The sequence below is a fragment of the Rhincodon typus genome, chromosome 7 (genome assembly GCF_021869965.1).
Source record: "Rhincodon typus isolate 14 chromosome 7, sRhiTyp1.1, whole genome shotgun sequence".
NCBI lineage: Eukaryota > Metazoa > Chordata > Chondrichthyes > Orectolobiformes > Rhincodontidae > Rhincodon > Rhincodon typus.
Window position 1 is genome coordinate 10,849,501 of NC_063338.1, and position 13,331 is coordinate 10,862,831.

General features: G+C 40.1%; 1 protein-coding gene across 1 annotated transcript in view; it reads right to left on the reverse strand.

The window, feature by feature from the left end:
* Nucleotides 1-13,331, reverse strand: part of LOC109932140 (partitioning defective 3 homolog B) — an 851,675-nt gene that overhangs the window by 102,101 nt on the left and 736,243 nt on the right. Inside the window, exon 20 of the mRNA XM_048599077.1 lies at nucleotides 200-332. Within this exon, the coding sequence (XP_048455034.1) occupies nucleotides 200-332 (133 nt within the window). The remainder of the gene's footprint in view (nucleotides 1-199; nucleotides 333-13,331) is intronic.

Here is a 13,331-nt window from a genome sequence, read left to right on the forward strand (position 1 = left end):
TGCCCGGGAAGCACATACCCAAGACAGCTGTGAATGAAATCAGTGCAGCTGGGATTTAATGGCTTAGGCCACTGTAGGTTTCCTACTTCGGTTCAAATGTCTGTTTAATCGCAAAAAGAGCAGGTCCGGTTTCACAGGATTTACTCAAGGTGAATAAACAGAGAGTACCATCTCAATGGTTTCACATGTAAAGACTTACCCAGCCTGGTTCATAGTCACTAGGCCACCGCCTGCCTTCATGCTCTTCGTAAGATGGAATGGCACCCTCCCGCCTGGCCTGCTGGTACTCCTTCCTCAGTTGGTGGATTCGTTCAACGTTAGTAGGCCTTGCACTGCACAGCAGAATAGGACAAGATTAGGTGTTGACTTGCCAAACAGATCTTTTTCTTCATATGCTGAGGCAGCCTATGCCTCACACAGCCGCTTCCGCCATCTCCAACCCCCACCTTTTTGGGTTGCCCATGCAAATCCCTTCAAAATTGGTACGTGTGTTTTCTCCCATTAAAGGTACAGTAATGTGTTTTTGAAGTAAAAATCCAAATCAACATTCTCTATAGCGGACAACAGAATGGTTTAATAAATCAAGTCTAGGATTTTGGTCGTGTGATAATGCATACTGTGCTACAGGTCAACATATCAACTCTACAGCCAAGTAACCTGGAGCAAATTATTTCAGAAACTTGCCCATTTGTTACACAATGGCGCTGTTCCAACTTCTGTTGCAAAGAAAAGACCACAACGTCCCCTGACAAAGGTCTTCAAGATGATGAAAGGATTTGATGGGGGTGATCAAAACGAGGGGTCATAAAGATAAGATTGCCACTAATAAATTTAATGCTGAATTCGGGAGAAATTTCTTTACATAGAGAATGTTTAGAATCTGTAACTTGCTAGCGCATGGGAAACAATAGAGATGTATTTAAGGGAAAGCTAGATAAGTGCATTAGGAAGAAAGTAATACAGGACGTATTGACCATGCATTGAGGATGTATTGCAACCATGCAAAGTGGAAGAATGCTCACTTGTGAGCATTTTTTAATTATTTCATGGGCTGCGAGGATCACTGGTAAGGCCTGCAAATTTTACCAACTGCCCCTTGTTCTATTCAGCTTGCTAGAACCATTTCAGAAAATAGTCATAAGTCAACGACATAGCTGTAGATCTACAGTTGCATGTAGGCCAGACCAGGTATGGGTGGCAGATGTCCTTCCCTAAAGGACATTGGTGAAACATTTTTTTTAAAAACCATAATAGGCAATGGCTACATGGTCCTCATCAGGCTGGGTTTTTAATTCCAGATTTTTATTGTATTTAAACTTCTCACCATCTGTCACAGTGGGATTTGAATCCACGCACCAAGGCCATCAGCCTAATGACATTACAACTACTCCACTGTCTCTCCATAAGCACTACATAGACCAGTTGAGCTGAATGGTCTGCTTCAGTGCTGAAAATAGCGTGCACTTCTATGTTACAGGATATGCAGGGTGTTCGGAGTTCCTTGAGGGCTTAGCAGGCAAACAGCAGCATGGTACGTTACTAATTCATTCTGCTCAGAAGGTACCAGGTTTGATTTCACAGTACGGTTATCTTAGCTGGGCAGCAGTAGGTTGTTGTAAAAGCCCACAGAAATATCGGTCTAAGGTGGTGCAAATTCAGCTATGGTTCCAACTCCAAAGACACGAGCATTCGGTCAATACAGGATCTGGCTGAGCATTGATCCTCAGCAAGCAAGAGATAGAAAGGAAAAACACTTGCAATTCTATAGCATATTTTACATTGACAGGGCACCCTAAGGTGATTAACCGCAGGAGCAGGTCAAACAGCCTTTCAAAGCCTGCTCTTCCATTCAATTCAATCAAGGCTGATTGGCTTCAACCTCGTATCCCACTTGTTGCTCATATCCTTGATTCGCTGAGAGACCAACCAATCAGTCTATTAAACTGACGGAACATCCACAGGCCTGTGGGGAAGCCAATTTCAAAGGATTCACAACACTCTTGAGCAAAGAGCTTTCTCATCACCACAGTCTGAAATGAACGATATCTTATTGTGAGTCTGCTTTCCCTGAGTTCTCATTATCAGCCCTCTCAAGCTCCAAAGTGAACACTTTTGAAGTGCATCAATATTGGACCGTAGGAAACATGGAATCCAGTGCACATGCAGCAAGATATTACCATCAGCGATGATAAATGACCAGATAATCGGCTTCAGTGATATTGATTGAAGGATAAATATTGGCCAAGGCAGTGAGGAGAGCTCACTTACTCTTTGAGGAACAGCGCCTCAGAATTTTTGATGTCCTCTTTAGAAGGTCAAAGAGGCCTTAGTTTAATGTTTCATCAGAAAGGTGACATATCTGACATTCCTATACTCCCTTGTTGCAGGCAACCTAGATCTCGTGCTCCCGGAGTGTGAGTTAAGCAGTGCTAACTGTCCAGATCAATTCATGGAGATTTCCTAGCTTGGTGTTGTTGGGTTGCTGAACTGAACATCAGTAAGGGACACTGGAGAAGGGACAAAAAAGACAAGAGGTAATCCCAGAGTCCCAGACGAATGTTCTGAGGAAATGCACAGCAGTGAACGGCAGATCAGAAATCTGAAACAAAAATAGAAATTGCTGGAGAAACCCAGCAGGTCTGGCAGGATCCACAGACAGAAAGCAGAGTTAAAGTTTTGGTCCAGTGACCCTTCTTCAGGGCTGACTGTAGCTAGGAAAAGGTGGTATACGTGCTGAAGATGGTGGACGGGGGTAGAGGGGGTGGGGGCTGGTGTAAAGGAGTACATCATAGGTGAAAATTGAGCTCAGAGAGAGAAAACAGCAGTCTGGCAGACAAAAGGGGTGGATAGTACTGATCTGGGGGAGAAAGAAAAGCTGAAAATCAGATTCATTAGTGGGTGAAAATGGATTGGCTGTGATTAAAGCAGCCCACATCAAGACAGGGATGTGGGGGTGGGTAAAGGATATGGAAGGTGTGTTCTGACTCTAAAATTATTGAGTCCTGAAGGGTGCAGACTTGGAGACATGGGTTCGAAGCCCATCATGGCTGGTGGTGAAATTCAATTTTGAAAACAATCTGGAATTTAGAGAAAGCTAGCTCAATGGCAAGCATGACCATCGTTGTAAAGATCTGTCCGGCGCACTAACATCCTATAGGGAAGGAAATCGGCCATCTTTACCTGGTCTGGCCTGCACGCGACTCCAGACCCATGGCAACACAACTAATTCTTAACTATTTCTCTGAAATGGCTGACAATCAGGCTTTCTACTCCTGATTATTATCGCATTAAATCAGAAAGTGACTTTGGGACAAAAAGGGGAAAATTTGGAAGGAAAAATATCCAACTCTTAGTGGCAGGTGCGATTGACAATACAGTGGCATCATCAAACGATGACACAATAACAACACAAACTTGCATTTATATATGGCTTTTAGTATGGTAAAATATCCCAAGACCATTCACAGGAGTGGGATGAGACAAAATTTAATATTAAGCCAAAGTAGTAATCACTGGGACAATGCAAGGAGGAGGGGTGGATTCAAAGTCATAGGTTTTGATCATATTTTAAAGAGTATAGAGGTTTCAGGAAGGATTCCAAAGTCAACACATAGTTGCCAATGGTAGGACAAAGAAGAGGGGTGATACACAATAGCCTGAGTTGGAGGATCACAGAGTTCTTAAAGTGTTAGAGGGCTGGTGGAGGCAGCAAAATTAGACAATTGTGAACTCAATAAGTAAAACCAGCTCGTATTTATTAAGAGCAAATCACATTTAACTAGCTTAATGGAGATTTTTTTTGAAGAAATTCATTTTGGTAGAAGGGGAAAGAGATCTTCTGGCTCAATGGATAGCACACCCCTGTCTGTGAGGCAGGAGATCTGTGCGTATGGTCATGGAAGGTGTGTTCGTAACATGACCAAACAGGTGGCCAATCAACCTGTAAATTGTTCCCACAAGCCTAAGGCGATGGGCAAGAGATTTGCATTCTGCCATGTTAGATGCAGGGTGGCAGCCCTCAGAGGAGTCCACTAGTTTCAGGCCAGCAACAGTCTGAGAGAAATAAGCTCCGAGAAGCAGGTGGAAGCACATGCTTTGTTTGCCTCATGGGTTTCCAGAGACAGGAATCTTCTAAATCTGAGACCAAAGTAAACAGGCAATATAAACTAATGGGCTGAATGAGCTGAATTCTGTGCTGCAATAATTCAATCAAATAGAAGTTTGAGGCCTTGGAGTGAAGCACAGTAAGAAGCAGAGTATTCCTTAAATGGAAAAGTGACAGCAGAATTCCGAGCTACAGAGATGCTACATTGGAACTGTCTGCCTCAGAAGGCGGTGGAGGCAGAGACGTGGAATATTTTTAAGGCGGGGGTAGATAGCTCATCGTTAGGCAAAAGAATCAAAGGTTTTTCGGCATAGGTGGAAATGTGGATTCAAGACTCAAACAGATCAGCCATGACCTTACTCAAAGGCAAAGGAGTCTCAGGGAGCTGAATGCCTACTTGTGCTCCTAATTTGTAGATGTGTACCAATATGAATGTATCAGACGAAATATACTTTATCTGTTGATAGTTATCCATGTACTTCTTTGTATCTTTCTATATTTTAGTTATTTGGGTACTTTTACTGAGTACTGCACGTGGTTGGGTTAAGGGCCCTCCTCGTTTTGTATTCTTAAAATGAAGTGATCCTAATCTGTAGACTTGTTACTTGTTTCAGTGGTTTCTGGGAAATTCTGACTTCCATAATTTTGAGTCGGGGTGCACAGGTCATACGATTTGATGTTGGGCATAAACACCGTGCTCGAAATTACGACGGCTTTGAAACTGGTAAACCACACAGCCTGTAGCAAAAAGGCCACAAGTTATATCTGGATCCTGTTCTGTCCGCAACTGGCTGATTAAAACAAAAACTAAAATTGAATCTGGTTCTTACAGGCACTGTGAATCACAAAGACCCCAGGAGTAATTTTCTGCTTTAAGCACAATCATAAAATAGGGTTTCTTAGGTCACAGTGCATATTTCCATTAAGTCTCATTGCTTAATCACGAACGTTACATCTTTCATGATCGAGCATAAACCATCAGTGTAACAGAACACAATTGTTTATCTTTTTGCATTAAAAGATGTTCCTGGATTAATTAAAGATGATAACCTGTTGTTGTTTTATTAATATAGCTGAAAATGGGTTTGCAATAAAAAAAGCACTTTTAACAATAGTGTTAATTCCACTGCTGGTGTTCAATCTGATTTTAAATCACTAAAAATGACCAAGTACTATACTGAATGACTTGTTAGTTTTATTGTTCAGTTTATTAGTAAATTAAATATTTATAATATGTTAAACACATAAAAATGAGCTCTGCTTAAAGATCTTCCTTGAATATCCACAAACAGGAAAAGTTAGTGGAAAGTCACTGTTCTTGTTATTTCTACTCTGGGTGGGGCCAGTTTTGTGCATTTAACAGCTTTGGATAAAATTATTTTCAGTCAGCAACTGCACAGATAGTCCACTAACTAACAAAAACGCTACCTTATCAGTTTCGCATTTATCTGCTTCAGCACTTAATATGGTGGAAACACTGAGGGAATTAGCATTGAGCGTTGATTAAAAAAAAATCTGCTTATATCCTCTGCTGCAGAATGACCTTGTAAATGATATTCCAGTAGTTCTGAATGTAACATTAATGTAAAATATTTCAGAATTTCTACAATTCAACGCTGGGCATAATAAAATTCTAACTATGAAGGCTAACAAATCAATGAGTAAGACTGCATCATACAGCATCTTTCACAATTTTACAGTCAATGTAATAGTCAATATTTTAATGTAGAAAATATGGCACAACATGAATTTCCACAAACAAACATGTAAGAATGACTAGATCATCTGTTTTATGCCACTTAGCAAGCAGATGGTGCAATGTGAATTCAAAAATAATCTGGAAATTAATCTAATGATGACCGTGAAACCATTGCAATCATCAGGAAAAACCAATCCTTTTTACTAATGTCCTTTAAGGAAGGCATCTGCTATCCTTATCCAGTCTGGCCTACGTGTGACTCCCAACCCACAGCAATACGGCTGACTCTTAACTGCCCTCTGGGCAATTAGGAACAGGCAATAAATACTGTCCTAGCTACTGATGCTCACATCCCATTATAAGAATTAAGAAAAAAAGAGGGATCATCCAAAAGACAATACAACACTTTCTCAGTATTAGACTGGTCATGCCAGGATATATTATGCTGCTCCAGCCTCTGTAACAGACTCGTATTCACAAACTCCTGGATTAGAGGTGAGCATGTTGTCCACCGAACTACAGCTAACAACCTTTCTGCAGAATGCTCACTGTCCAAATCCATTCCTTTGGAGAAACCCTTGTGAAAAGTATCACCTCTCTTTTGCTCCCCATTCTTGAAAGGCTGCTTGGGCATCCTAAGCAAGTGGTCGGCCCAGTGGAGTTGGTTTCAGATGATCATGGCCTCAATACTGTCGCTACTGGCTACTTCAAGGTTGCTATGTTAGTGTGCCTATCCTCCCAGGCATGATAATGTGTCTATATAGGGCAGTATCATTGGTTCCTCCACCAGAGACAAAGTCAAGAGAATGTCCATTGACATCGTCAAGTTCTGCCTCTTTTGATTCTTCTGGATTAACTATTTTCCCTGGAAAGAGGCATCTTTTCTAATGGTGATCGACTGATGATCAGATCTACAGTGTAGGCCTCTTTACGTATGTGGCCACCGGTATTCTTGCTGATCTGAAACTGCATCTTACTTCAGCAAATCATGTGGAAGTCAAAGTAACTCCACAGAGGCCAGTATCCACCTAGCTGACCTCATTACAATCCACTACAGAAGTGACCTAGAGTTTTGCAAATGTAGCATTCCTTAGTGATGGCTAAACATTGTCTGTGCCCATGAACTCTTGTTGTTTTGCAGCACTGAACTGTTTTTTTTGTTGCTGGGCTTGCTCACTCTGGTATGCTTGCCATGTGCTTCTCTAGAATGTCCACAGCTAATAGAGTGAATAGACTCTGTGGCCCTTTGAAACAGGGGTTTCATTTCCTCTCAGAATCTGTCTTTCCGGTTGCTGCTTCCAGCATGAAGTTTTATCAAGAATTCCAACAACAATTTTGGCTCCAATGATTTCTGATTTCAGAGCTCCATATTCACAGTTTACCACTAATATGTGGATGTAATTAATGAAATTGTCTGTAATGAAATTCTACTGGACACAACTTTATTTTTGTCAAATTTTGCTTTTTCAGGAATTTTATTAGTTCTTAAATTGAAGTAAATATTAAAGGTTTACAGACATTTTCAAAAGTGTCTGTATTCTGTTTGAACGTTTGTCTGTTAATAACATCATCTGCAGTCAGCCACACTGAATATAAATGGTTCAATTTTAATGTTTAATTTTGAGGAAATACTGTATCTTAACTGTCACCTCTATGAAGTCCATTTTTGCACTCTGTACAGAGCTTCTCTAAACTTGAATCTGCTAGGAAGTCTCTATTCCCATTTCTTTACAATGTGCTATGTCATCTTAATGCCATACAGTTACCTTAAATGTGTGTCAGTTCAATATTGCTTGCATTTTTTAATTCACCAATGCTGCTTTAAGTTGAATGATGATAGAGCTTGCAAGACTTTCTAATTTTCTTTCGCCAGCCAGTTTTTTAAAAAACAAACTCTTCATTTCTATATTACTGAATTCTTCAAGCTTTTCAAATGCATCTTTGCATTACTGTATTCCTACAGGTTACAGGATTTTCTAGCCTTTTTCTATATTTTCCATCCCTTTTTTAATGATTACAATAGTGGTTTCCCACCTTTTACAGAGATTTCTTGCCTTCTTGATGCTAAGCTGGGGTTTTCAAACTTTTTCCCAGAGAAAATGGTTGTTTTATCATCTTTAAAGGTCCAAAAGTCAATGCACACTTTAGTCTATACCACTTTCTAAATGAATGTAGAAGTTGCTGGCAAAGCTCAGCAGGTCTGGCAGCACCTTTGATGAAAAATAAGAGTTAATGTTTCAGGTCCGGTGATTTTTCTTCACAGATGCTGCCAGACCTGCTTAGCTTTTCCAGAAACTTCTGTTTTTTTCCCTGATTTACAGCATCCGCAGTTCTTTCGGTTTTTATTCTAAATGAGGGTCTCTGGCTGCAGCTCTTATAAATCTTCCTTCTAAAATTGCTGCCTAAATATTTAGATCTGGTCCTTTTACATCTTTAGTTTCTCCCAATGTGACTTCTTCCATTTGACTCTTTCACTAAATTTGCTCTTTTCCAGCTTTATGTAAAATCTGAAGACTTTCAGATTCTGCAGCTCGTTACAAACTTTATTTTCTGGCCCTTTCTTTGTTCCTGTGGCGCCTAAACTTGACAGCGGTGATGCTTGTTATGGGAGGTGAGAACTCTTTTTCACTCGTTTGCCTTCCCTTTCTGGTACTTACATTGTTTTCATAAAGTCTATTTCCTCTTTTCCCGTAGGAATACCTAACTTCACTCTTGCAGTTTACTTTGGCTCCTTACAGAGGCTACTTGTTTAAAATCTGCCTTTTTCTAAGTGTGGCTGCTGTTTCTCTCTTGTCCCGAGCCCACACTCATTTTCCTGCACTTCTGACCACCTTCATGGTCTTTGGAGTGCTGAGTTTGCCCTGTTGCAGACTCTCTCTCTGTGTCAATAATCACATTTCAGCTGCTGATTGACTGTGTGTGTCTTAAAGCACGAATGTTCTAAAGTGGAATTCTTCTCATGATGGAGAACAGACCAACACCCCTGCAACCATGATGTATTTTTTCCAAGTAATTACCTCTGGCACCTTCTGGTGTTTGCCACCTCCACCAGTACGCAACACTGAGCAAAGGTGCTTGAGGCAATACTCTGGCATCAATCCTCCTTTGTCTTTGCTTTGTCATGGGCCTACCTAGTGATTAGTGGTAGAGGATACATCATTGTAGAGAATCTAAAGACTAGGCACTGTTCTTAAATAACAAGAAGGTTTATTGCGTGAGAGCAATAAGTACATCTACACCGGGTCAGGCATAATTACTACAATGTGAAGGAGTAAGACACAGATAAACCTCTCTGAACTCCCTGTTTCCACTCACGGACTGTATGTAACTTCCGTAGAATGGGTGAAGCCAATGCAACAGGAACATTTACCCCTCCACAACAGGCACCTCCCCACCTCCTTCACTGGGCTACATAGTGTAGACACCCCCACCACTGGTAAAGTATCAACTCGAGCAGGAAGACACCTTGAGTGGTCATTAATTTGGCCACTTAGGGGTCTCAATTGGCCAAAGAACCAGACAGATTCCCTTCATCATTGACAAAATGCCAGAGGCAGGTAGGCAGTTGGCATGGCTACCCTTGCCATCGCACTCAATTTTATGCGTCCCTCACATGCTAGCCCACACCCAGAAATCGGGTGAAGGTGCAAGCATATTGTGAAATTCTGGCCATTATTTGAGAAAGGCAGCATTGAACTGAAGAACAGGTTACTGTCTAGAGTTTTATATACTATCAGAACGTAAGTAATTTGTTAAGAGGTGCAAATATCCCCTAGGGGCGATGTGGTAGCTTAGTGGTTAGCACTGCTGCCTCACAGTACCAGGGGCCCAGGTTTGATTCCACCCTCGGGCGACCGTCTGTGTGGTGTTTGCACATTCTCCCCGTGTCTGTGTGGGTTTCCTTTGGGTGCTCCGGTTTCCTCCCACAGTCCAAAGATGTGCAGGTTAAGTATGTTGGCCATGCTAAATTGCCCCATAGTGTCCAGAGATGTGCAATCCAGGTAGATTAGCCATGGGAAATGCGATGTTTCAGGGATAGAATAGAAGTTTTGGTCTGGTTGGGATGCTCTTCCGAGGGTCGGTGTGGGCCTGATAGGCTGAATGACCTGATTCCACACTTTAGGGATTCTATGATATCTATGATATAAAGATACAGCTTGGAAGGTAGCTTCATCAGGAAGAGGCTGAGTGACAACAGCAAACCTCAAAAAACTGCTTTCAGGTAAAATGACAGATGAACAATGAGAAATGTTCAAAAAGACCTTAGCTTAATATAGGTAGAGTATACACTGCCAAAGGGCAAGAATTCTACTTATCATATAAAACAGCCATCGTTGACAAAAGAGGGAAGCGATAACATTAAACTAAAGGACAGACAAAAGAGTGAAGAATAGTGTAGCTTCAACAGACTGGGAGAGATAAGAACCTCAACAAAGGAAAACAAAAAAAATACTCAGAAAACATTACAAGAGGTCTGTGAGGAATATTAAGATTAATACAAATTTTTTTATAATTATATTAGAAGAGAGGAGGTTGTCGAGGGTAATGTGGGCCCTTCAAAAACAGATGACGGTAATTTGTTAATTAAAATGAGGAAATGGTAAAAGTATTGAAAAATTACTTTGCATCAGTCTTCGACATTGAAGATGAAGCCAATATACTTGACATTCCAGGAAAATGAAAAATTAATCAAGAATGAAACCCATGAAATTTAAGCCAAACAGAAAAATAGTATTGGAAGGGAAAAGTCATTATTGGCTGGTAAGTTGCCAGGTCCTGATCATTTCTATCCGAAAATTTTAAAGAAGTAGATGAGAAAATTGCAGACAATTTAGCCATAATCTACAATGCAATTTCCGCTGAAGATGAATCCTCTTAAATTGAAAGTGTTACTCCATTATTTCAGAGAGAGAAAATGGTAAATTATAGACCAGTTAGTCTAACATTGGTTATTGGGAATGTTATTGAAATCTATAATTAAGGACACAGTGACAGAGTACTTAGAAAAATTTGAGTTGATTAGAAGCAAACTTGGAGTTGTAATGAACAAGTCATGTCTAAAAAACCTAATTTAACTTTTTGAAGTAACTTAAGTAGTAAGGTTTTGGAGTAGACAGTAGTAGACAGAGGAATGGCTGTGAATATAGTTCACACTTCATATATTATAGCTTCCAAAATTGATTCGATAGGGCTCCATATCAGAGACCATTTGCTAAAATTATAGCCCATGAAACCGAAAGCCAATTATGGGGACCTGGTTAGGTGGTAGAAGACAGAGTTGGGACAATGGATATTTGCACTTGAATTGAAAAGAGAAGATTATTGATGCCCAGTTAAGATCTTGCTTGGGTCTCAACCATTCTTTCTATCTATTAATGACGTGGATAACATAATACAAAGTCATGTGTCCAAACTTGCCATTGACACTGAGTTAAAGGCACTTTTTGTAGTGCAGATGGGAGCATAGCATTTCTAAAGAAACACTGATACATTAAATAAATGTACAAAAATGGGGCAGATGGATTTTAATGTAGCTAAATGAGTGGTCACTCACCTTGGATCAGAAATTTCTTTTAAGTGGTAAGAAGCTAAGAAGAGGGGTCATCCAAATACGTTGGTATGCATATAAATAGACTATTAAAATGTAGTGTCCAGGTAGAAAAGATCATTGAAAGAGGCAAATTGATTGACAGTCTTTATACATGAAGATGTGGATGATAATGAAGTGAATTTTTTTCTACATGTGTACAAAGCTGGGAAGAGGAGGAAAATGAGCAAGAGGAGATGAGATGGTGAGAGTGAATGTGAGACAGTGCACGTCTGTGTTTGAAAGGTAACAAATGAAAGAAAGTGGGAATGTCATATGAAGTGAGGCAAAGATAAAAATAATTAGTGAATGTTGGAGAAAATAGGAGTAGTCAACATTTTTACTCTTTTTTGGTCTGCAAGCAATGTCAATGAAGTATCAACTAGTAAGTGGAAATGACACAATACGATTGGTGCCACAGTTCTAAAATGACTTCACAGTGTGGTATCTCACCTTAGCGTGTGTGTAGGTACAGGCATATTATATGAAAAGAAACATGATTGCCAACCCAGGCCTGTCAAATACAGCTAGGAAACAAATTCAAAAATAAATAATTGTGTGAACTTCAGTAACCAGTTAAGATAGCAGGCAGAAGACAAAAATAAGATACACATCGAATAAAACAGCCATTACCCTCCACAGCCAATTACACCAATGGTAACCCTGAACACAGCATATTGAAATGGAAAACATCTGTTTTATAGAATTTTTAATAAAGTCACATTCATCACAGTGAGCACATGCATTTTTTTTCTTCAAATGCTAGGGACAGAAGGCATTGCAGTCATTATTACTTGCAGCTAAACCAAGTCACGCATTTTTAAATTAGAATAGATGACCTCAAGCTATCATGAGGGAGGTTCTTGCAGGCAGCCTTCTGTATGTTTATTATGAGAAAGCTATTAATGATCCTCTGCAGTGCCCAGGACAAGAGGCAAAGCAGTGGGAAGCAGGCCATCTATTCCAAAGTTGCAGTCAGTTACAAGTTTCTGGTAACCAGTTTTAAATAAACTCACATTTATCTTTTGATGATCAAGCTCCAATGGATATTTTGTTTTCGGATGGGGCAGGGGAGGTGTAATTAAAGGAAAATATTCTGGAAAACTGGACAAAAGTGTGACACTTGTGGGAACTGTCAAGCCCAACTTCTGGAATATTGAATAGGGAGGGAGAGAGTTACCTATGGAATAATTGTTGCAATCCTGATCGGAACTTGAACATTTAAAGTGCTGACTGCATCAAGTCACAACATACATTTTTAAACAAAAATTATTGTACATAATAATTAAACAAACCAAGCGCCATTACTTTAGCATAGTGTTTAATTACTTTTGCAATGAACTCAGTTTTTTTTTAAACTAAATAAAAAACCGAAAGAACTGTGGATGCTGTAAATCAGAAACAAAAACAGAAGTTGCTGGAAAAGCTCAGCAGGTTTGAGGAAGGGTCACCGGACCCGAAATGTTAACTCTGATTTCCCCTCACAGATGCTGCCAGACCTGCTTCTGTTTTTGTTTCTACTATTTTACTCTTCACCCATCCCCAAGAGTTCCCTTGTATGTTGCAAGAATCTTGATGGTCCATTCAACTGTTCTGAGAACAACTCAAAAGTCTGCAACAGATCCCCAGGAAATCACTTGATTCCTGCTCAGTATTCCAGCTACTTGCTGAGGTATGAAATTTCATGTGTTTCTTCCATTTGCTTTTAACTAAGTGATCCCTCAAAATCTCAGCACTTCATTGCATTCTTGCTTAGGGTTTTAAACATCAAGGACGCCCTAGGTTTCTAATGGTCTTCTATGATCCCTTAACTTTGGTACAGTTGTTGGTCCTACAGCTGATTCAGTCACTGTAGATGTTTTTCTCTCTGCCAGTTCCAAAATGATTGCTTCCAAGCTCGGTGAAACTTCTGCACCGTGGCTCTGTGAACACTACTCACG